Consider the following 25,971-nt stretch of genomic DNA (forward strand, 5'->3'; position numbering starts at 1 on the left):
ATGAGTAGAAAAATTTTATTTATAAATCCGTATGATGATACACCAAATGTTTACTTAGTATAATTTAATTTAAAAGAATAATTAATTTAATTTAAAAGAATAATTTTAAAATTTAAATATTATAAATTAAATATTATATAATAATAAAATAATTCAAAATAAAGAAATTAAAGAAGTACCAGTCAAAAAGCAGCACCACATAGACCCACCAAAAAAGAACAGGTGCACTACCATTATTTTACAAATATCAAACGACAAATTTGCGGCAAGAATAACGAAATTTCTATGCAAGCTATATAAGGATTCACAAATCACAATATGTATATTGGGCTCTTTGACTAGCTAAACTTTGTCATAAATACTTGTATAAAATGGATGACTATATAGACTACATCTTATTGCAATTGTTGTACATGTCATTCAGTTAACACAATAAATCTATAGTTTGTTATGCATTTGAGAGTTTGTTGTATATATAATTTGGTTGGCATAATAAATTATAGCTTTGTTGTGCATATGATAATTTATTGTGCATGTGATAGTTTGTATACATCTTGGAATTCATCATCTTATGATTGAAAGTGACTCTTTGTTGATTGTTACAGAATTCAATAGACAAGGATTTTCATTGGCTACTATTGGAAAATGGTTCAGGAAGCAAGGGACTTGATGGCACGTTTTCAATCTTGTGGTGTGCATCATATTAACAGAAGTTGTAATGGAGCAATTCATTCACTTGCCAAGATGGGTTCAAGTGTTCAGGATATTAATTTATGGTGGGGTGCATACCTTAATGTAATCACTAATCTCCTTTGGTGGATGCTAGAACTATGTAAGCTTGCTATTGATAAATGAAGCATGTTTTTCTATTGAAAAAAAAGAATCCACATCTCTTTTAGTATCGGCCATTTTGAATCATGTACTCTTTTGTTAAAACACTTAAGTCTCCCTAAAATTTCAAGACATAGAGAAGTTACTTGAGGGAACACCAACGTCATTTTTATCACTTCTCATCCTTCAACTGCAACAATTTCCTCCACCCCCACAATTATAAATCTTAATTTTCTTCAATTGCTCGAGACATCTACCGATCCATGCTGGAAACATACTTTTCAGACTCACACATTTCCTAGCAATGATTACTTATAGATTTTGAAATAGGGAATTGTTTGGGAGTCTTTACTCCATACATGCTCTATTTTGATTAGACCATATAGATTCAATAGTTTCAAGCTAGGTCTGGATTTACTACTATTAATTATTTTATCATTATTTTTTACTTATTTTATACTATTATTCATTATTCTATTATTAATTTTTTATTACTATTTACAAAGTATATGAGATTATCTCACTATCCAAACACAACTTAAATCTGTTTCAATTAAAGACAGGACAGAGCAGAAAAAATTGGCGTTGAAAGCTGTACATACTACATATGGCGTTGATGGGAGTCCTTGATATTCCATACGTTTCTCAGTTTTGGCAGGGAACTCAAATACATCGCTCTTAGAAGTTGAGTCGCTGTTAAAGCATGGGATTCTTGACCATTTTGCCCCTCATGTTGCTCAAGTACACCTTCTAACGAGCCACAGTAGTGTAGTTGGACTTGCGGCGACTTGCCCGTACCATATGATTTCCAACTTTCCATTTTATAAATTTCCTATATCTCCAAGCTTGGGAATGACATCTGTCAAATTCATCACAAACAATGAGTTTTAGTTAAGATATTACTAATAGTTTATTTTTACATATAAAATGAAATGGGAAGAATTAAGATAAAAGTTAAAAATTAAATAAAATATTGTTAAAATATATTTATTTAATATTATTTTTAGTTTTAAAATTTAAAAAAGTTAAATTGTTTGTATTATTTTATATGAAAATTTAAAAAAATTATAATAGTAATATGATATGAGATGAAATGAAAAATTTTTTAAAAATAAATAAGGCGTAAATACATGAACACATCATATATTTTACTACTATCTCCTTTTCTGGTAGTTAAAATAATTAAATTAAAGAGACAGAACTTGAATTCTATCATAATCGTAACTCTTTGTTCACTGATTTTGAGCTGAAACTTTTTATCTGGTTTCATTACTCAACAAGCAAACTGGGCCTTTTCCTTTTTTAATTTGTTTTTTCTTGCTTCTTTCTTGGCTTTTGGATCTCTGGTGTAAAAATTCTATTTGGATTTTGGATTGGATTTATGGTAGGCGAGGAGGGCTTAAAATAAAGAAATAACAAAACATATTTGAAACTATTATTTTAATAATTTAGCTAAGCTGATAGATAATACTGGTTAAAATAATAAAAAAAATACGTAAAAACTTTAAAAATAATATTGGTGTATGTTATTTTTTTTTTTTATAAACATGATATATAGAATATGGAAAACCGAGTATTTTTTAGTAATTATTATATAATGATTAAGGTTGGGTTTGGGTGTTAAGAAGTGTTGAGATATATATGTTGTGAATAGTAGTGAAAAAGTAGATAAAAAGTAATAATAAAATATTAAATAGTAGTAAAAAGTAATAAAAAATATGTTAAAAGTAATAATAAATTAATGAATAGTAGTGAAAAGTATTGAGAAGTGTTGAATATGTCTCAACACCCAAACTGGCCCTAAGTATACCATGTCATTACTATCGTCGTCTTCTACATAAATGCAAAAATCTTAATAGAGCTAAATAATTTATAGTCTCTTACCTTATCCAGGAAAAGGGATTGTTTAATTGATATATGAGATTGCCTCTCTTCAACTGTTTCTTCATTCACAAGTCCAGAAGCAAATACTTCAACTTTCTCGCATCCTTCAATCGACATTGATTCCAGCATCGGCCATTTTGAAATATGCACTCCCTTATAAAAACACTCAAGTCTCGGTAAATTTGCGAGATCCAAAGAAGTTACTTGAGGAAACACGAACACCAACGTCCTTCCCACGGCTTCTCCACATTCATCCCCAACAATTTCCTCCACCCCACATTTATTAATTCTAATTTTCTTCAATTGCTTAAGACATCCATCGACCGAGGTTGGAAACAAACTTTTAAGACTTGCACATTTCTGAGCATTTATTTCTTGTAGATTTTGAAACCTGAGAATTGTTTGGGGGTCTTTACTCCATACATGCTTTATTTTGGCTAGACCACATATATGAAGTTCTGTCAAATTAGGGAAGGCAACCTGCAGGATTAAGTCCATAGTTTCAATTAAAGGCTGAGCAGAGCAGAGAAAATTGGTTGGTAGAGCTGGATGCATGTTTAGGTCTTGTCTGGATAGTGAGACCATCTCAATGAATATAATCTAATCATTATAATTTTTTCAAATTTTCAAATAAAATATAATAAATAATTCAATATTTTCAAATCTCAAAATAAAATAAAAAATAAAAAATAATATTTTAATAATATTTTATTCAATTTTTAACTTTCATCTCAACTCTTATCATCTCAATTCAATATTCAAACCAAATCTTAGTGTCATATATAGTAATATAGAAATTTGAGGCAAGAATACATGTATTTAGAAGCATCACTAACAAATGAGTGGTGCTACACCCATCGAGGGTGTAGCCCAAGGATGGGTCCCGATAAGATTAAATGTTTTTTTTTCTTTCATTCAATTTTTGTTTTATAGAAAATACTAATGTGTCACCTGAGTTTGCTCTCTCATTTTGATCACTCGTGTATTTATTTTTTCTTAAATATTTTTATTTTACTTACTGATTAAGGAATTGACTATTAGTATATTAATATTTTTTTATATTTTTAAAAATATTTTAAAATGATTAAAAAAATATGAATAAAAAAATTAAAAAAGAAAAGAAGGTGAATTTAGCCCAGCGGTTACTTGCAGCGAGCAAAAGCAAGCGACAATGCAGCACTGCTCTTTTTTCATATCCTTAAATATTTTAAAAAAATTACAATATCATTAAAAAATATGTTTTTGATCTTTAAATTGAAAATAAAAATTGATGGACCCATCATGGAGTGACTTTTAGCTTTTTCCTTAACAAATCCACAAGAGAGAGAGAGATCCATAGACATAGATTTATATAGAAATTTCGAGTAATTTTAGGGAGCAGCCACTGTTCATGCTGCACACCACACACTTATAGGTTTTTATACGGTGTAAGGATGCTTTTCATATGATATATAGATGTTTTTTATAGAATGTGTGGTGTGCAGTGATGAATAGTAGCTGCTCCCAATATTTTCTCAGAAATTTCGAATGGAAAATGATACCTTCACATACAAAATGTACTGATCAAGTGTACGGATTAGTGCTTTAAAGAGGGAGAGAGAGAGAGAGAGAGAGAGAGAGATAGAGAGCATTTGTATGTTTATTATTTAATAAGTTTTCAAAAAAGATTTTCACAAATTCTTTTTTTTTTTAATAAAAAACATAAAAATATAACACCGATATCCTTTTTATTCTCTATTCTCGTCGGATGTAGCTCATCCCATATAGCAAAATAAATGAAGGAGCAGCTCTATTGCTGAAAATGTTAAGAGAGATGGAGAGTGGTTGATTGGACTCGTACCTCTTCAATCCCGAAAAGTGTGCCTCCCTGCTCATGTAATTCCTTGGACAGCGACGATTCCAAAGTACGCAACCCTTGGAAAAACCACTTGAGTTTTGGTAACTCATCAAGGCTTAGAAAATTTAGGCTGGGGAACAAAAGCCTAGTTGTTGGATCTGTCCCGTCTTCTCTGACGACAATTTCCTCCATTACCCCACAATCATGTATCTTTAGAGACTGCAATTGCGGGAGACTTGCAGCAACTGAGGCTGCTGGAAACAAACTTTTCAAACTCTCACATCCCTTAACATTAATTTCAAGTAGATTTGGAAAGCTGTACATATGGCGTTGATAGCAGTCCTTCATATTCCATATCATTTCCAACTCTTCCATTCGACGAATTTTCAATATCTCCAAGCTCGGGAATGACATCTGTCAAATTCATCACAACACTGAGTTTCAGTTAAGATATCACTAAATACATGAACACAGATAATATATTTTACTATCTCCTTTTCGGGTAGTTAAAATAATTATATTAAAGAGACGGAACTTGAATTCTATCATAATCTATTAATCGTAACTCTCTGTTCCCTGATTTTGAGCTGAAACTTTTTCTGGTTTCATTACTCAACAAGCAAACTGGGCCTCTTCCTTCCTTTAATTCGTTTTTTCTTGCTTCTTTCTTGGCTTTTGAATCTCTGGTGTAAAAATTCTATTTGGATTTTGAATTAGATTTATGGTAGGCGAAGCCCTAAAATAAAGAAATAACAAAACAAATTTAAAAACTATTGTTTTAATAATTTAGCTAAACTGATAGATAATGTAATTTGACAGGCTAAAATAATGAAAAATACGTAAAAGCTTTAAATAATGAAAAACACGGAATATTCATATGCTTAATATGGGTGTATGTTATTATTATTTTTTTTAACAAACACGATATATAGAATATGGAAAACTGAGTATTTTTTAGTAATTATTATATAATGATTAAGTATACCATTTAAAGAGATTAATTAACTAAATTCATCAACTTAATTAAGGATATATCATAATGATTTTATAATATTCGGGTGTGAAATTTTTATTCACTTTCATGAAAATGATGTCATTCTCCGTCTTCTAGCTAAATGTGAAAATCTTAATAGAGCTAAATAATTTATAGTCTCTTACCTCATCCACCAAGAAAATGGGTTGTTTAATTGACATTTGAGATTGCCTCTTTTCAACTGTTTCTTCACGCACAAGTCCAGAAGCAAATACCTCAACTTTCTTGCATCCTTCAATCGACATTTTCTTTAGCATCGGCCATTTTGAAATATGCACTCCATTGTAAAAAGACTCAAGTCTCGGTAAATTTGCGAGATACAAATAAGCTACTTGAGGAAACACGAACACCAACGTCCTTCCCACTACTTCTCCACCTTCAGCCCCAACAATTTCCTCCACCCCACAATCATAAACTATAATTTTCTTCAATTGCTTCAGACATCCATCGACCGAGGCTGGAAGCAAACTTTTAAGACTCGCACATTTCCAAGCAATTATTTTTTGTAGATTTTGAAACCTCTGAATTGTTTGGGGATCTTTACTCCATACATGCTTTATTTTGGCTAGACAACATAGATGCAATTCTGTCAAATTAGGGAAGGCAACCTGCATGATTAAGTCCCTTGTTTCTATTAAAGGCTGAGCAAAGCAGAGAAAATTGGTTGGTGGAGCTAGATGCATGTTTAGGTCTTGTTTGGATAGTAAAACCATCTCAAATCATATAATCTAATTATTACAATTTTTTCAAATTTTTAAATAAAATACAATAAATAATTCAACATTTTCAAATCTCAAAATAAAAATAATATCAATAAAAATATTTTAATAATATTTTATTCAACTTTTAATTTTTCCTTCTTATCTCAATTCAGTATTCAAACCAAATCTTAGTGTCATATATAGTAACCTAGAAATTTGAAGCAAGAATACATGTAATTAGAAGTGTTATTAACAAATGAGTGGTGCTACACCCATGCACCAAGGGTGTAGACCGAGGGTGGGTCTCGATAAGGTTAAACGTCTCTTTTTTTGTTTTTTTCTCTCTCTCTATCTTTTACTCAATTTTTTTAAATCCTTAAAATATTTTTTAAAAAAATCACAACATCATCAGAAAAATACGTTTTAATCTTTAAATTGAAAATAAAAATTGTTGGACCCATCATTGAAACTCAAGTCTCGGTGACATTTAGCTTTTGAGAAATACTATTGTCATCGTTAGAGATGTTGCCAAAATTCTTTTTAAAAAAATGGATAAATAAAAAAAATAAAAAATGAAACTTTTTTGCTGTTGTCGGGACTCGGGAGCGTCTCGTGCTGTAGCACGGCTCTTAGCTTTTTCCTTAACAAATCCACAAGAGAGAGAGAATCTATGGACATAGATTTACATGGAAATTTCGGATGGAAAATGATACCTCCACATACAAAATGTCCTGATCAAGTGTAAGGATCAGTGTCTTTTTTTTATGCATTTGTATGTTTATTATTTAATATTTTTTCAAAAAAGATATTCATAATTTTTTTTTTAATAAAAACCATAAAAATATAACACCGATATCCTTTTTAGTCTCTATTCTCGTCGGATGTAGCTCATCCCATGTAGCAAAATAAATGAATGAGCAGTTCTATTGCTGAAAATTTTAAGAGAGATGGAGAGTGATTGATTGGATCGTTACCTCTTCAATCCCGAACAGTGTGCCTCCCTGCTCATGTAATTCCTTGGACAGCGACAATTCCAAAGTATGCAGCCCTTGGAAAAACCACTTGAGTTTTGGCAACTCATCAAGGCTTAGAAAATTTAGGCTGGGGAACAAAAGCCTAGTTGTTGGATCTGTCCCGTCTTCTCTGGCGACAATTTCCTCCATTACCCCACAATCATGTATCTTTAGAGACTGCAATTGCGGGAGACTTGCAGCAACTGAGGCTGCTGGAAACAAACTTTTCAAACTCTCACATCCCTTAACATCAATATCAAGTAGATTTGGAAAACTGTACATATGGCGTTGATGGGAGTCCTTCATATTCCATATAATTTCCAACTTTTCCATTCGACGAATTTTCAATATCTCCAAGCTCGGGAATGACATCTGTCAAATTCATCACAACACTGAGTTTCAGTTAAGGTATCACTAAATACATGAACACAGATAATATATTTTACCATCTCCTTTTCGGGTAGTTAAAATGATTATATTAAAGAGACGGAACTTGAATTCTATCATAATCGTAACTCTCTGTTCCCTGATTTTGAGCTGAAACTTTTTTCTGGTTTCATTACTCAACAAGCAAACTGGGCCTCTTCCTTCCTTTAATTTGTTTTTTCTTGCTTCTTTCTTGGCTTTTGAATCTCTGGTGTAAACATTCTATTTGGATTTTGAATTGGATTTATGGTAGGCGAAGAGGACTTAAAATAGAGAAACAACAAAACAAATTTAAAAACTATTGTTTTAATAATTTAGCTAAACTGATAGATAATGTAATTTGACTGGCTAAAATAATGAAAAATACGTAAAAACTTTAAATAATGAAAAACACGGAATATTCATATGCTTAATATGGGTGTATGTTATTTATTTTTATTCTTTTTACAAACACGACATATAGATTATGGAAAACTGAGTATTTTTTAGTAATTATTATATTATGATTAAGTATACCATTTAAAGAGATTAATTAACTAAATTCATCAACTTAATTAAGGATATATCATAATGATTTTATAATATTCGGGTGTAAAATTTTTATTCACTTTCATGAAAATGATGTCAGTTCTCCATCTTCTACCTAAATGTGAAAATCTTAATAGAGCTAAATAATTTATAGCCTCTTACCTCATTCACCAAGAAAATGGATTGTTTAATTGACATATGAGATTGTTTCTCTTCAACTGATTCTTCAAAATTGACAAGTCCGGAAGCAAATACCTCAACTCTATCGCATTTTTCAATCTTCATCTTTTTCAGCATCGGCCATTTTAAAATATGCACTCCCTTGTAAAAACACTCAAGTCTCGATAAATTTTCAAGATAGAAAGAAGTTACTTGAGGGAACACGAACACCAACGTCCTTCCCACTACTCCTCCTTCAGCCCCAACAATTTCCTCCACCCCACAGTTATGAATACTAATTTTCTTCAATTGCTTAAGACATCCATCGACCAAGGTTGGAAACAAACTTTTAAGACTTGCACATTTCTGAACAGTTATTTTTTGTAGATTCTGAAACCTGAGAATTGTTTGGGGGTCTTTACTCCATACATGCTTTATTTTGGGTAGACAGCGTAGACGCAGTTTTGTCAAATTAGGGAAGGCAACCTGCAGGATTAAGTCGCTTTTTTCAATTAAAGGCAGAGCAAAGCAGAGAAAATTGGTTGGTGGAGCTGCATGCATGTTTAGGTCTTGTCTCGATAGTGAAACCATCTCAATTCATATAATTTAATCATTATAATTTTTTTAAATTTTCAAACAAAATATAATAAATAATTTAACATTCTCAAATCTCAAAATAAAAATAATACTAAAAATTAATATTTTAATAATATTTTATTCAACTTTTAATTTGTATCTCAACTCTTCTCATCTCAATTCAATATTCAAACCAAATCTTAGTGTCATATATAGTAACCTCGCAATTTGAGACAAGAATACATGTAATTAGAAGTGTCATTAACAAATGAGTGGTGCTACACCCACCGAGGGTGTAGTCCGAGAATGGGTCTTGTTAAGGCTAATTGCTTCTTTTTCTATCTTTTATTCATTTTTTTAAATCCTTAAATATTTTTTAAAAAATCACATCATTAAAAAAATATATATTTAATCTTTAAATTGAAAATAAAAATTGTTGGACCCATCTTTGAGACTTGGGTCTCAGTGACATTTAGCTTTTGAGAAATACTATTGTCACTGAGAGTCGGGTCGCGATAATTTTTCTTTTACTTAATAATTAAAAAAATATTTTTTTAGTAATATTGTGAAAATTAAAAAAAAAAATATTTAACAATATAAAAAAATGAATAAAGTAAAATAAAATAGAATTTTAAAAAAAAAAATGTCGGGAGCGTCTCGTGCTGTAGTACGGCTCTTAGCTTTTTCCTTAACAAATCCACGAGAGAGAGAGAGAATCTATAGACATAGATTTACGTAGAAATTTCAAATGGAAAATGATACCTCCACGTACAAAATATACTGATCAAGTGTACGGATCAGTGTCTTTTTTTTTAAAAAAAAAAATAAAGCATTTGTATGTTTATTATTTCATATTTTTCCAAAAAAGATATTCACAAATTTTTTTTTAATAAAAAACATAAAAATATAACACCAATATCCTTTTTAGTCTCTATTCTTGTTGGATGTAGCTCATCCCATGTAGCAAAATAAATGAATAAGCAGTTCTATTGCTGAAAATTTTAAGAGAGATGGAGAGTGGTTGATTGGACTGTTACCTCTTCAATCCCGAAAAGTGTGCCTCCCTGCTCATGTAATTCCTTGGACGACGACGACGATTCCAAAGTACGCACCCCTTGGAAAAACCACTCGAGTTTTGGCAACCCATCAAGTCTTAGAAGAGTTAGGCTGGGGAATAAAAGCCTCGTTGATGGATCTGCCCCGTCTTCTCTGGCCACAATTTCCTCCATTACCCCACAATCATGTATCTTTAGAGACTGCAATTGCGGGAGACTTGCAGCAACTGAGGCTGCTGGAAACAAACTTTTCAAACTCTCACATCCCTTAACATCAATATCAAGTAGATTTGGAAAGCTGTACATATGGCGTTGATGGCAGTCCTTGATATTCCATATGTTTCTCATTTTTGGTAGAGAATACAAAGACATCGCTCTTAGAAGTTGAGTCGTTGTTAAAGCATGGGATTCCTTACCATCTTGCCCCTCATGTTCTTCATATACAGCTTCTAAGGAATCACAGTTACTTATATCTAGTCTAGTTGGACTTGCGGCGACTAGCCCGTACCATATGATCTCCAACTTTTTCATTATAGAAATGTTCAATATCTCCAAGCTTGGGAATGACATCTGTAAAATTCATCACAACATTGACTTTTATTATTGGTCATTAATATAGTTATTTTATATTTAAAAAATAGTACAGTGAATCATATTAATAGAGTGTAAGATGACTTTTAGTTATTAGTCAAAGAAGTTATTAAAGAGACAGAACTTGAATTCTATAATTGTCGTAATGCAGACAGTGACATTTATTTATAGAATGCATAAAAATATATAAAAGTGATCGAATATAAAATTTTTATTAAATTAAAGAGACAGAACTTGAATTCTAGCATAATCGTAATTCTCTTTTCCCGGATTTTGAGCTGAAACTATTTTCTGTTTCATTACTCAACAAGCAAACTGGGCCTCTTCCTTTTTTAATTTGTTTTCTCATGCTTCTTTTTAGGCTTTTGAATCTCTGGTGTAAAAATTCTATTTGGGTTTTGAATTGGATTTATGGTGGGCGAAGAGGGCTTAAAATAAAGAAATAACAAAAAAAATTTAAAAACTATTACTTTAATAATTTAGCTAAACTGATAGATAATCTAATATGACCGGTTAAAATAATAAAAATACGTAAAAACTTTAAATAATGAAAAACAAGTAATATTCATATGCTTAATATAATGGGTATATGTTATTTTTATTTATAAACATGATATATCTAACATGGAAAACTGAGTATTTTTAAGTAATTATTACATTATGATTAAGTATACCATTTAAAGAGATTAATTAACTAAATTCATCAACTTAATGAAGGATATATCAAAATGGTTTTATAATATTGGGATGTAAAATTTTCATTCACTTTCTTGAAAATGATGTTAGCTCTACGTCTTCTACCTAAATGTGAAAATCTTAATAGAGCTAAATAATTTATAGTCTCTTACCTCATCCACCAAGAAAATGGGTTGTTTAATTGACATCTGAGATTGCCTCTTTTCAACTGTTTCTTCACTCACAAGTCCGGAAGCAAATACCTCAACTTTATTGCATTTTTCAATCTTAATCTTTTTCAGCATCGGCCATTTTGAAATATGCACTCCCTTGTAAAAACACTCAAGTCTCGGTAAATATGAAAGAGACAAATAAGTTACTTGAGGGAACACGAACACCAATGTCCTTCTCGCTGCTTCTCCTCCTTCAACCTTAACAATTTCTTCCATTCCACAGAAATCATCAATTGTAATTGTCTTCAATTGCTTAAGACAACTACCGACGGAGGCTGGAAACAAACTTTTAAGTCTCTTACATCTACTAGCAGTTATATGCTGTAGATTCTGAAACCTGAGAATTGTTTGGGGATCTTTATTCCATACATGCTTTATTTTGGGTAGATTGCGTAGATTTAGATTCGTCAAATTAGGAAAGGCGATCTGCAAGATTAAGTTCCATGTTTCAATTAAAGGTAGAACAAAGCAGATAAATTTGGTTTGTGGAGCTGCATCCATCATGCATGTTTAGGTCTTGTCCAAAACTACCGTAATTCATATCATCTAATCATTATAATTTTTTCAAGTTTTTAAACAAAATACAATAAACAATTTAATATTTTCAAATATCAAAATAAAAATAATATTAAAAAATAATATTTTACTGAATTTTTAATTTTCATCTGAACTATTCTCATCTCAATTTACTATTAAAAAAAAAAATCTCAATTCACTATTGAATCACTATTTTAGTGTCATATATAGTAACCTAGAAACTTTGAGGCAAGAATATTAGTAATTAGAAGCGTCATTAACAAATGAGTAGTGCTATACCTCTTCAGGCCCGAAAAGTGTGCCTCCCTGCCCATGTAATTCCTTGGACGACGATGATTCCAAAGTACACACCCCTTGGAAAAACCACTTCAGTTTTGGCAACCCATCTAGCCTTAGATAATTTAGGCTGGGGAACAAAAGCCTAGTTGTTGGATCTGTCCCGTCTTCTCTGGCGACAATTTCCTCCATTGCCCCACAATCATGTATCTCGAGAGACTTCAAACTCTCACATCCGTTAACGTTACTCCAAACATGCTTTATTTTGGACAGACCTCTCAGATGCAGTATTTTCAAATTAGGGAAGGAAAGCTGCAGGATTAGGTCCCTCATGTTAGTTAAAGATGCTCAAGATTTCAGTGCTTCGAATTTGAAAATAGGCAAAATTAAACAGGGGAACAAATGTATTATAGCTGTAATTTTTTTTATTTGACCACCTATCGGGAATTAATTCGGGACTAATTTCGAAGATGCACATGTCCTTGACAAAGCTTTTTATGTGTACTTCATATAACTCAAGGAAAAATTTTAAGCACGATAATTCCTAAAAGCTATTTACACTAAAGAATTTAAACTTTAAAATTTAGAGGGAAACATACCATTAAGTTCAAGTCTCTTACCACTTGAGCCAATTTTTATAAGTTGGTCTAGAATGAAAGGACACTGTCTAACTATACTTCATTATATATATAACATATATATTCCAAATGGAAACTTCTATACACTATACTACCATCTTACTTGTATCTTACTAAGTAAGATGTGACACATTTATCACCATTGAATGATCATTTATTACATACTTTTTTATCATCAAATAATGATAAATGTGCCACATCATATATAATGCAATACAAATGAGATTGTGGTGTGGTCTTTATCATTACTCATTCCAAATTGGAGCTATAACTATACTTCTTTCTTTTGCCTCTGTTTTTAGTCCTTAATTTGTTTTATTAAAAATCTTCCTCGTATTCTAGTGAGCCATCTCATCACTTTGTTTTATTAACCTATTACAACCCTTTAAAGTTTACATAGTCCATTCGATATTTTTATATTAAGATCATAAGAAATAATAGGCTTGAAGACAAAAGGTTTCGTACCATTTACGATTAGTAATTCAACACAGAGGAAAAAAACTAAAGAATAGTAATTCCTAGTTTCGTTCTAGTCAAATTGTGAAACTCTCATGTTAACTCCTAAGGATACATACCTAGATGTGAAAGCAAATACATACTCATTTGCCATGCTACAACACTTGGAAAATATGTCCAATTAATTTCATTATTATTTAATCAGCTTTTTATTTCAAAATCATTTTAGACATGCAAGTCCCATCTTATTTTTGTTTTCAAACTCATCTAACAGAGGCGCATGCAATTATAATTTGGGCACATGGAATGCCAACTAAACCATGTTTATGCTTATGGTGTGCTTGACACATGATTTACATGGACTTGTGTAATGTACCTGATGATGATGTAGAAGCGGTAACTGAAGATCATGGTTGCCCTCCGAATTGGTTTCTCTGCAATCAGTCATGAATGAATCTTTTGTGCTTAGGAAGCCCACGAGCTTTGGAAGATCCTTTAGCACTAAGGTTTGAAGTCGACCGAACAACATCATATCTTCCTGATCTTCTATTCCGTCTTCTTCTTCTTTCATGAATATTGCACCCACGTTGTTGCATCTTGTTATGTTCAATTCTTCAAGTAGTGAAAGGCCTCTGGCTATAGATGATGAGAAGATAAATCTTAATTTCTTACAGTTTTCCACATTTAAAACTTTCAAGCTTTTGAAAGATGTGAATGGAAGGTTGCCCTGACAAATTTCTTCCAAGCTGATCATATGTTTCAAAACAAATGTCTCCAGGATAGGAAAGGCAATAGCCGGTGTCCTCAACTTAGGGATATGCTTAATATTACCACTATTTTGGATATGGAGATGCTTCAGTTGTTGAAAATCTTCTCTATTTAATTCATATAAGACACTCTCAGTTCTATTCGATTCGTCTAAATAAAGATATTCTGTCCTCTTCAGTAGCATTTTGATCCCAGAGTCCAATTGGAAGCTTCCATTCAGTTTGAGTTTTAACGTTCTTGAGAAGGTGGCCCCGTTAAATGTTTCCCATGGCATGATATCTCCAATGCGTATCTTGTATCTCTCAAGCTTTTTAGAAAACAAATCTTTCGGTAGCTTCATGCCATTTCGAATATGTATCTCTAAGGTGATCAAGTGTGACAATTTTTTCAACTCTGCAAGGCTAGCATTTTTTCCTTCATTGCTGGGTCCTTCAACCTCCCATTGGACATAGGTTTTTCGCATATACAATTCTTCTAAGTTGACCAAGCTTGACAAGACATTAGGAGGAATCACTCTAAGTTTGGAACAATTGCTCAAATCCAATAACCGCAAACGAGTCAGAGACCCTATTTCTCTTAGCAGATTTGAAATATCAGAACGAGCAAGACTAAGAATTACTAAATTCTTGAGTTCTCCAATCCCATGAATATCTCCCAACATACATCCATCTAGACACAATGTTTGTAGGTTTGTAAGTGGAAAAAGTGATGAAAGTTGCATATTTCTCAAACTCAGAACTTCAAGCTTTTCCATTCCTTGGAAGAAAATGTTCGGGATTTTCAAATTAAGTGTGTCTTTACAGTCGACGTGAAAGAATCTTAATTTAGGGCATTCCATTTTATTGGGATGTTTATGGATATCTCCACCATGAATAGAGAGCGCCTCACATCTATTTAGTGCATCCACATCTGGCCATGCTTTTTGCCCACCATCATCTCTCATGACAAACATATTATGATTCTTTGATGCAATTATTTTAGCAACATCACGAACAAGATCATGCATGTTAAATTCCTTGGAGCTATGTGGACTTTCTAGTAGCAAACAAGAATCTTGGAGATTACTAAGTAAACTTTCTAGTCTGTTTCTTGCTTCTTCCAATGTATAAATGTTGAGGAATAAACCCAAACCGAAACCATATCTCAACAAATCTTGGTAGAAAATGTAGTAATCTTGTTGAGCACAGAGTAAAAAGAGGGATTTGACCTCTTCACCAACAAGATGTTCATAACTCAGATGTATACAAGAATAGATGGGTGACCATATTTTTGAGTCATTTTCTGGAGCGGGTCTTGTTAGTTGCACCAGGGCATCCTTCCAGATTCCCAAACTCTTATTTTTTAATGCCTTTGAAACTATTACAAGTGCAATAGGAAGACCCGCGCACTTTTCAGCTATCTTAGTTGCTATGCCTCTCACTTCAGGCCGATCTTGGAAAGAATCACCAGCCATCTTCTCAAATAAGTTCCATGCTTCGTCTTTCTGTAAAATTTTAAGTTCATGAATTGCTTTTTGGGTGTCCATTCCACTAATTAATACATCACGATCTCTGGATATCATTACTACTTTGCATCCTTTGGAAGGAATTCCCATTTCCTGTAAATCAAATGCCTTCCATATATCATCCAGGATAACAAGCACCTTCTTGTCTTTTGATAGCCTCCGTTGCAGATGACTTGCTCTATCTTTTTCATCAGCTTCTTGATCAAAATTTAGATCTAGTTTGTATGCAATCGCTCCTTGAATTCGCCTTACATCTGGGCTATTTGTCACCATTGTCATAACCACCTCATTGAATAACTTTTCTTCCTTGGCTTGTCTGGCAATTTCTTTCATCAGAGTACTCTTTCCAACTCCAGGCATCCCCCACACCCCGATCTTGTCGATATCAGCATTTCCCAATGCCTCCATAATCTCCTTCACCATTGTCATTCTTGACACCATGGCCATGTAATTGTAATCCATGTTTCTTGTCATCTCCATTCCTTCTGAAGCAGGACGATATGAAACTCTATCAAAATTTCCATTTTTAACAAGTTCGGCAATATTTTCCGCAATCTTCTTTGCTTCCCGACTTAATTGATGTCGATGTTTCAAGTTTAGGCATGCCGCATTAGAGCTCCCTGTACCTGCTTCTTCTTCGATTTCATGAAGTTTCGTGGTGGCCAACTCTGTAATATGATCTGCCCTTATCAACCACGTTTTAACATCATCTTCAATTTCCTCGCCATTTCTTGAAGCGGCATCAATCAAGTGTTGCACCCTGTTCTTAGCATCCCGCAAATTCTTTTCCTGATTCTTCAGATTCTCTATGTTGATGTTGAAGTGACATGAATAACATAGCCACTGTCCAACTGGTCCAACAGTGTACTCTGCAATTTTCGCTGCAATTGCAATAACGATCTCCATTCTGTAGCGGTAAAGCCACTTTTATGGACTTTTATGGGTCAAAAATGGTGGCTAGTTGAGCTTGCATTCACATTTGCTTCCGCCATCTTCCAGTTGCTTCCGCCATCTTCCACTTGCTTCCGGTATCTTCCACCGCCACCTTTATGGGTCAAAAATGGTGGCTAGTTGACAACCTACATCAAGCTTGCGTTCACATTTGCTTCCGCCATCTTCCAGTTGCTTCCGCCATCTTCCACCTCCTTTAACTCCTATAAATACATGTTTTTGCTTTAAGAAACCTATCCCATTTTAAAAGAAAAATTTAGAGAAAGAGAGAGAGTTTTAGAGAGAAAAATAGTGAGGTTTCTCCTATATATTGTCTCTCATTTTATAAGAAAGAGTGAGTTTTCTCCTTTTATAAGAGAGGGTATTGTCAATTGTGCTCTCCTTATTCAAGAGAGAAATTCTTGTAATCCTTTTGCTATAAGTGCAATTCTTCTACAATTGGAGTTCTTTTATTCTTTCTCATTTCTACTTCAGTTGTAATTGTATGCCCCGTACCACAACCTCCTAACAGTGGTATCAGAGCATCAGGTTTATAGCCGGTTTTCGTGCTACAGTTAGATCCAGTTAGTGGAAAGGAGGCATCTTTAATAATGGCGACGAAGTACGAAATAGAGAAGTTCAATGGGAGTAATTTCTCATTGTGGAAAATGAGAATAAAAGCAATTTTGAGGAAAGATAATTGCTTGACGGCAATTGGAGATAGGCCCGATGAGATCACTGACGACGGCAAGTGGAACGAGATGGATGGCAATGCTATTGCTAATCTGCACCTAGCACTAGCTGATAGAGTATTATCAAGTGTGGCGGAGAAAAAGACAGCAAAAGAGATATGGGATACTCTGATAAAATTGTACGAGGCTAAATCACTACACAACAAAATTTTCTTGAGAAGAAAACTCTACACCCTTCGGATGATGGAGTCAACTATGGTGACAGACCACATCAACACCCTCAACACTTTATTTTCACAGCTCACAGCAATGGGGCATAACATAGAGACGAGTGAACGTGCTGAAATTCTACTTCAAAGTCTACCTGATTCGTATGATCAACTCATCATCAACTTAACCAACAACATTGAAGTTCTAGTCTTCGATGATATTACAGCTGCGGTTCTTGAAGAAGAAAGTCGGCGCAAAAGTAAAGAATATAGACCAGGAGGTTCACAACAAGCCGAAGCTTTGGTAATGACAAGGGGGAGATCAACGGAACGTGGTCCTAGTGGGAGTCAAAATCAGAGTAGATCAAAATCCAGAAGTAAGAAGAATGTCAAGTGTCATCACTGTGGCAAGAAAGGGCACTACAAAAGGGAGTGTTGGCATCTCAAGAAGAACGAAGAAGCCAAAGGAAAAGGCCCAGAGTTGTCAAAAGCTCAGGGTTGTGTAGCAAGCACCTCAGATGATGGTGAAATTTTATATAGTGAGGCAACAACAGTTACTGAAGGTAGAAGAAGATTTGCTGATGTCTGGCTTATTGACTCAGGAGCAACATGGCATATGACTCCCCGAAGAGAATGGTTCTATCAATATGAACCTATCTTAGGAGGATCTGTGTTCATGGGAGACGATCATGCCTTGGAGATTGCTGGTATTGGTACCATCAAATTGAAGATGTGTGACGGTACAGTTCGCACCATTCAGGAGGTACGACATGTGAAAGGCCTGAAGAAAAATCTATTGTCTTTAGGACAATTAGATAATAGTGGGTGTAAAACCCATATTCAAGATGGGAAAATAGTTAAAGGCGCGCTTGTAATGATGAAAGCGGAAAAGATAGCTGCAAATTTGTACATGCTTAAAGGAGAAACACAACAAGAAGGAGAAGCATCCACTGCGCTGGCAAGTTCGGCAGAAGAATTAACAATGATGCGGCACCGTAAGCTTGGCCACATGTCGGAACGAGGTTTGAAGATTCTTGCTGAACAAAAGCTTCTTCCAGGGCTCAAAAATGTTTTATTACCCTTTTGTGAGCATTGTGTTACTAGTAAGCAGCACAGATTGAAATTCAGTAGTTCCTCTGCTAGAAGTAAAGCTATCTTAGAACTAATCCATTCTGATGTTTGGCAAGCACCAGTTTTGTCCCTAGGAGGAGCAAAATACTTTGTGTCATTTATTGACGATTACTCTAGGAGATGTTGGGTGTATCCAATAAAAAATAAAGCAGATGTATTTCCAGTTTTCAAAATATTCAAAGCGCGGGTTGAGCTTGAATCTGAAAAGAAGATCAAGTGTTTAAGGACAGACAACGAAGGAGAATATACTGGTATTGAATTTGATAGCTTTTGTCAACAAGAAGGTATCAAAAGGCAGCTCACGGTGGCATACACTCCACAACAAAATGGAGTAGCAGAGCGAATGAACAGAACCTTGTTAGAACGAACAAGAGCGATGTTGAGAACTGCGGGAATGGCCAAGTCATTTTGGGCAGAAGCAGTCAAGACTGCCTGTTATGTGATCAATCGGTCACCATCAACCGCAATTGATCTGAAAACGCCGATGGAGATGTGGACTGATAAGCCAGCTGATTATTCTCACTTACATACATTTGGAAGTCCTGTTTATGTTATGTACAACGCCCAAGAAACATCAAAACTAGATCCAAAATCTAGAAAATGTATTTTCTTAGGGTATGCTGATGGAGTCAAGGGGTATCGCCTGTGGGATCCCACTGCCCGCAAGGTGCTAATCAGCAGGGATGTTGTATTTGTAGAAGATAAGGTACAAGAAAAAGAAAATGATAGCGCTTCAAAAGAGAAACCAGAGACTACTACAGTTAAGTTGAAGAAAGACAAGAATTAGAAGTTCCAGATTCTTCTGAAGCAATATCAGAGCACGAAGAACAAGAACAAGCTGAGTGTGCAATTCCACAAGTTCGACGATCAACTCGGGAGAGAAGAGAACCAGCTTGGCACTCAGAGTACATCATGGAGGGAAATGTCGCATACTGTCTACTAACAGAAGATGGAGAACCGTCAAATTTCCATGAGGCTACAAATAGTCAAGAAGCTTCTCTGTGGATGGTTGCAATGCAAGAAGAAATTGAAGCTCTCCATAAAAACAAAACATGGGATCTTGTACCACTACCACAAGGAAGGAAGGCCATCGGAAACAAATGGGTTTACAAGATCAAACGAAATGGCAATGATCAAGTGGAGCGGTATCGTGCTAGATTGGTGGTGAAAGGATTCGCTCAGAAAGAAGGCGTAGACTTCAACGAAATATTCTCTCCTGTTGTTCGACTCTCAACGGTTTGAGCAGTCCTTGCGATGTGTGCTACATTTGACTTGTACTTAGAACAACTGGACGTGAAAACTGCATTTCTTCATGGAGAAATTGAAGAAGAAATTTACATGCTCCAACCAGAAGGTTTTGAAGAAAAAGAAAAAGAGAACTTGGTTTGCAGGTTGAACAAATCTCTATACGGTCTCAAACAGGCGCCGAGATGTTGGTATAAGAGATTTGATTCCTTTATCATGAGCCTTGGATACAACAGACATAGTTCAGATCCTTGTGTTTACTACAAGAGATTTGGTGATGGTAATTTCATTATTCTGTTGTTGTATGTTGACGACATGTTGGTAGCAGGCCCCAACAAAGATCGTATTACAGACTTAAAGGCACAGTTGGCTAGGGAGTTTGAAATGAAGGACTTGGGACCAGCAAACAAGATTCTAGGGATGCAAATTTACCGAGACAGAAATAATAGGAAGATATGGCTTTCTCAGAAAAATTATTTGAAGAAAATCTTGCGACGCTTCAACATGCAAGATTGTAAGCCAATTTCTACCCCTCTTCCTATTAATTTCAAGTTATCCTCAAGTATGAGTCCTAGCAATGAAGCAGAGAGGATGGAAATGTCTCGAGTACCGTATGCATCAGCAGTGGGTAGCTTAATGTTCGCTATGGTTTGTACAAGACCAGACATTGCACAATCAGTGGGAGTGGTTAGTCGATACATGGCGAATCCTGGTAAAGAGCATTGGAGTGCTGTAAAGAGGATCCTGAGATATGTCAAGGGTACCTCAAATGTCGCATTATGTTATGAAGGATCAGACTTTACTGTCAGAGGCTATGTTGATTCAGATTATGCAGGTGATCTTGACAAGAGCAAGTCCACCTCAGGTTATGTGTTTACTCTTGCTGGAGGAGCTGTAAGCTGGGTTTCAAAATTGCAGTCTATCGTGGCTACTTCCACAACGGAGGCAGAATATGTCGCAGCTACACAAGCTAGCAAAGAGGCAATATGGTTGCAAATGCTACTGGAAGAGCTCGGACACGTACAAGAGAAGGTTGATTTATTTTGTAATAGTCAGAGCGCTTTGCATTTGGCAAAGAATCCAGCATTTCATTCAAGGACAAAGCACATACGAGTTCAGTATCACTTCGTTCGTGAGAAGGTGGAAGAAGGAAGTGTGGATATACAAAAAATCCATACAAAAGACAACCTAGCAGATATATTAACAAAGCCAATTAATAATGACAAGTTTATCTGGTGTCGATCCTCCTTAGGCCTAGCAGATATGTAAGCGGCATGGAGATGGAAAGTGTAGAAAAGATAGAAGGATTACAAAAGTGACTTTAAGTGGGAGATATGTAGCGGTAAAGCCACTTTTATGGACTTTTATGGGTAAAAAATGGTGGCTAGTTGAGCTTGCATTCACATTTGCTTCCGCCATCTTCCAGTTGCTTCCGCCATCTTCCACTTGCTTCCGGTATCTTCCACCGCCACCTTTATGGGTCAAAAATGGTGGCTAGTTGACAACCTACATCAAGCTTGCGTTCACATTTGCTTCCGCCATCTTCCAGTTGCTTCCGCCATCTTCCACCTCCTTTAACTCCTATAAATACATGTTTTTGCTTTAAGAAACCTATCCCATTTTAAAAGAAAAATTTAGAGAAAGAGAGAGAGTTTTAGAGAGAAAAATAGTGAGGTTTCTCCTATATATTGTCTCTCATTTTATAAGAAAGAGTGAGTTTTCTCCTTTTATAAGAAAGGGTATTGTCAATTGTGCTCTCCTTATTCAAGAGAGAAATTCTTGTAATCCTTTTGCTATAAGTGAAATTCTTCTACAATTGGAGTTCTTTTATTCTTTCTCATTTCTACTTCAGTTGTAATTGTATACCCCGTACCACAACCTCCTAACATATTCTTGTTTGCCACGGTCTGTCACCAGCTTCCTCTTAATTTTTTTTTTTAGGGAATTTGTTTTTTATTATTTTTAAACTCAAACAAACTGATGAAAACCAGGAAAGTTATAGAAGTTGAAACTGCGATATGGCAATAAAGCACGAGGAAAAACAAAGAAATAAATTCGAGTACCTCTCCTTAGGACAGTGATGGACTGGAGGCTGGAGCAAAGAGTCAACAGGATGAAGTTGGAAACCAAAGAGAAATATGAAAACTAGGCGGGTGGGCCTCTTATTCCACAATATCAATGTAGATACCAGACCAGAAACAGAGTTGGGATTGGGATATTGCAGTAAAGACGGATCAGTACTAAAATGAATCACTGAAGTAGAACGAAAACTCAAGAACGAAACGAGAAAGCTTTTCACCAAAAACGGTAATTATCAATATGCCAAAAGGCAGGAACAGAGAAAGAATGGTCAACCACTCTCGGTTACCCTTCCACAAATGCATCACTTTCTTCGTCACTCATCAGGCCCTCCAGTCATGCCTTGTGCTGAAAGTTCAATTTTTTTAAACATAATTACAAGTGTTAAAATGCAAATATTATGGAAGAAATATTACACAAATATTTGTTTTTAGGGTCAGAACCAGTCATTCGTCTCGAAATATTGTATAATTTTTCTAGTCCAAGTCTCGAACAATTGAAAAAAGGACTATATCATCATATATAGTATCTAAACTAATTAGTGAACTGTGCAAAATTGTTAAAACAAACAAGATGAAAAAAAAAAAAAAACAAAATAAATTCTGCTAATATATTGGGTTGGAAGAACAAATGTTTAAAGTTTCTTTCGGACGCACCTCACTTTTTGTCCTCCTCCATCCCGCATCAAGACTGCAAATTACGCAAAGAAGGTCACTGGAATCAATTAATTATATGAAAACCAAGATCGATCGGCATTTAGAAGTGAAACATCATTAAGAGTGTGTGGCGAAGTACCAAACTTTCAAATACCAAACGACATTCGTAACTTAAAAAATATAGATAAATGACTGAGTTCTGATCTGTCACAATCGGTGGGTGTCGGTAGAATCTTTGCGGGGGTGTTATTGAATGGTGTAAACTCCCTCTAAACACCACATCTGATTTCTAGCCTCTCATAATAGAAATATCAAATTTCTCATGATGAAGTATTGGCAGTAGAAAAGTTTTGTGACAACGAAAGCATGATGTAACCCGACCAAATCAACAGACAAAGCATGCAAGCAGGGAATTAAAAGGCCGGATTAGAATAAAATCGTGGTGTTAAAAAATGTAAGTGGAACATGAGTACCTTTCTCTTTTCCACTGCATTAATATAAGAGTGGTGCAAAATAAATCAAAGACGACAACAATAATGCTGTTCTTATAAAGGGTAGATCTCAAACATTAAATAAATAATATGAATTAGATCCACAATCAAGGAGGAAAAAAAAGGCTCAATGACTGCCTTTCATATCAATGACGATAAGAAAATACTCAAAACATGTACCGTGCAATTAAAAATCAAGTTATGCTAATTATCCTTTGACAGCGCAATTTCCATATTGCTCAGTATATATCATGTGAATAATAATAAACTGATTTAAATTTAAATATTTTATTAAATTTTAAAAAATAAGAAAAATAATATTAAATAAAAATATTATGTAGAAAACACATGTTTTAAAATGGAAGCACTCTCCTTATTTCTATACCACCTTACCTTCTAGATTTTCACAATGAGAAAGACCCACCCTACTCTTTAATAATTTTAGCTACTTCACACGCTGTAATTTACGTCTGTTTTATGCACGACCTTGTTAAAAGAAAAAATGTTCTCTCTCTCTCCCTCCCCTCCCAAGATGATTAGTATTTGTAGGTTTACAGGACCCTGTCTATGTGACTGAGCTTGTGAAGACCAGTTCTTGATCCTATTCTGTCGAGATGTACTTAGCTAGGGGAGTATTCTAAACTTCAGAACTCCTAACTTTAGAACCTCTACTGGGACTAGTAGACTACTCCTAGTAGAAAGTGAATTAGGCAAATGTTATGAGTTAACAAAAAGGGGTAAATTTAATTATTTGATTTATATTCTAATATGTTTTCTAATGTGGGTCAAACTCTATTTAATGAGTCAGTTTAAGACAAGTGAAATATTTAATTAAATTAGATAAAATATAGAGTTAGGCTTTGTTTGTTTACACAAACCATCTTATCTTATCTTATCTAATCATTACAACTTTCTCAAATTTGTAAATAACATACAATAAACAATTCAAAATTTTCAAATCTTAAAATAAAAAATTATATTAAAAAATTACATTCTAATAATATTTTATTTACCTTCTATCTTATCTCATCTGCTTAATCAAATCAGGCATCATGATTACTCAAAATTCCTATTTTGATACCATGTAAACAATCATCACTACTTGTCCTAACAGTATGTTGAGAATAGATAAATTTAAGCTTGTATTTTAACACTACTCTTTTTGTTATGAGTTGGGTTAGAGCTCATAATTAAGTTGAAAAATATATAAATTAATTGATCAAACTTTCAAAATTCTAGTTTGTTTAATATTTATTGACATGAATTTTCAAGTTCTTTTAAACATAAATGACCAAATTCATGATAGATCATTTATTGCATTACTCAACAAAAGTGGAGCTAGCTTCTGCTTGGATATTTACATATGTTATAGAGACTGATGTGTTGAATAATTTAAATTGACATTATAAGTAGGCATAAACACCTATATATATATATATATATATATATATATATATTCACAAACTAGATCTGCAATTGAGTTTGCCTATGGGGCCGGGGAATGGTACTGCATGGGTGAAGCCTGATATCAGGATTTCCCTGCCAGGAAGAAGTTGGTGAAAGTATTTCACTAATTAACGAGCTATTAGGCATGCAACAAAGACTCCCCCGAACGTCAGTAGAAGTTCATCGATCTCTCAAAACACGATTTGTACCCACAAATCCATGTATGATGTAACTATATATGTTCACTGATGGGACCTGTACTGAGGCAACGGTCTAACTTAGTACTCTTTTGTGGTTTTTGCGATCACTTTTAACACATTCGATCAAGGTATCACCATATTATATAGAAAACAAAAAACAAACTTGAGTTTTATAGTAATCTAGAAAAACTCTATAGCCAATCGAAGAAAAGCATATTGATCACTACAATAAATTTGAGAACCAAAGAAAGTTATATATAGAGATGGACAAAATTAGAAGCACGTACGTACCTCTCTTTTGCTGCTCTGAAATATCAAGACTGCAAAGCAATGACGCTCAATGGAATCGATTTTAAAACGCCAAGGGAGTGTTCGCAAGTCCAACTTTTGGAGCAGCTCATACGGTAAAATGGCTGGCTATATAGCAGCCAACTTGAAGAATGGATCAGGGAGATCAGAAACGAGCAAATCGTGACCACAAACTAAAGATAAGTTGTGGAGAAAAAAACACCGTCCACCAGTCTTTTGTTTTGGCTATTTTTTTTTTTTTTTTTTGGTTGCAACTAACAACCACCCATCAAACCTAAAAGTCGTTGACTCGTTGCATGCCTACGATATAATTTGCAAAGACTAATGACAGTTGCGATTGTTACAAAAACTATTATATATATATCTTCTTGTGCTGTGCGTATCTCTCAAAAATTATTAAAAAGTTAAAAATCTGTCTTTTATAATTATGAAGAAAATAAAATAAATTAAAAACTAATTACGTTGATAAACAAAATAGATAAATAGAAAAATGTGGGAAGGAGAGCGGCGAAAATATTTTCAGGAGCCTTTTTAAGAGAGAGAGAGATTGTCTTTAACTATTATCCAATTTGGAATAGGGCCCAATTAGCCCACAAATAATTTGGGTAATACCCCTAGACTACAAAATGTTAAAATATTCTAATTCTGTACCTCATATCCACGATGCAAAAACTTAAAAAAGTGGAAAACTTAAATAAAAAATGAAAATTTATTTTAAAAATTCAGAAAGCTGTAAAAAACACGTGAACATTAAAAGATAAATTATTTATAGAAAAATGAAAATGAACAATTTCATTTTACATATATAAACTTTAAAAATGATTAAAAAAATGAACGATTAAAAAAGTTTACTTCTTACAAC

General features: G+C 34.0%; 1 protein-coding gene and 1 long non-coding RNA gene across 8 annotated transcripts; both read right to left on the reverse strand.

Moving 5' to 3' along the window:
• Window positions 1–844: 844 nt before the first annotated feature.
• On the reverse strand, window positions 845–16,758 carry LOC122318860. Of its 6 annotated transcripts, XM_043136559.1 has the most exons (10): window positions 13,826–16,758; window positions 12,359–12,667; window positions 11,483–11,968; window positions 10,026–10,613; window positions 8,416–8,898; window positions 7,261–7,671; window positions 5,711–6,193; window positions 4,556–4,966; window positions 2,716–3,195; window positions 845–1,690 (listed from the first exon to the last, which is right to left on the reverse strand). In XM_043136559.1, exons 1-10 carry the CDS (start codon window positions 16,625–16,627, stop codon window positions 1,664–1,666), a joined length of 6,480 nt encoding a protein of 2,159 aa, XP_042992493.1. In that variant the 5' UTR covers window positions 16,628–16,758; the 3' UTR covers window positions 845–1,663. The 6 variants fall into 6 exon arrangements, with proteins under 6 accessions (XP_042992493.1, XP_042992497.1, XP_042992495.1 ...); XM_043136563.1 differs by lacking the exon at window positions 11,483–11,968; XM_043136561.1 differs by lacking the exon at window positions 8,416–8,898.
• Window positions 16,759–21,447: 4,689 nt separating this feature from the next.
• LOC122318862 lies at window positions 21,448–25,274 on the reverse strand. Of its 2 annotated transcripts, none has more exons than XR_006244920.1 (4): window positions 25,092–25,272; window positions 22,664–22,697; window positions 21,992–22,355; window positions 21,448–21,509 (listed from the first exon to the last, which is right to left on the reverse strand). It is a non-coding gene; the product is annotated as an uncharacterized LOC122318862 (long non-coding RNA). The 2 variants fall into 2 exon arrangements; XR_006244921.1 differs by having other exon boundaries at window positions 21,497–21,539; window positions 25,092–25,274.
• Between the last annotated feature and the right edge of the window lie 697 nt (window positions 25,275–25,971).

The sequence above is a fragment of the Carya illinoinensis genome, chromosome 8 (genome assembly GCF_018687715.1).
Source record: "Carya illinoinensis cultivar Pawnee chromosome 8, C.illinoinensisPawnee_v1, whole genome shotgun sequence".
Lineage (NCBI taxonomy): Eukaryota > Viridiplantae > Streptophyta > Magnoliopsida > Fagales > Juglandaceae > Carya > Carya illinoinensis.

Bases quoted from the DNA above. Each gene is read 5' to 3' on its own strand.
- LOC122318860 (XM_043136559.1), bottom strand. From the start codon at position 16,627: ATGGAGATCGTTATTGCAATTGCAGCGAAAATTGCAGAGTACACTGTT. The intron at 4,967-5,710 runs GTAAGAGACTAT...TGAATTTGACAG, and splicing joins CCATTTTCTTGGTGGATGAG to ATGTCATTCCCGAGCTTGGA. The intron at 1,691-2,715 runs GTAAGAGACTAT...TGAATTTGACAG, and splicing joins AATCCCTTTTCCTGGATAAG to ATGTCATTCCCAAGCTTGGA.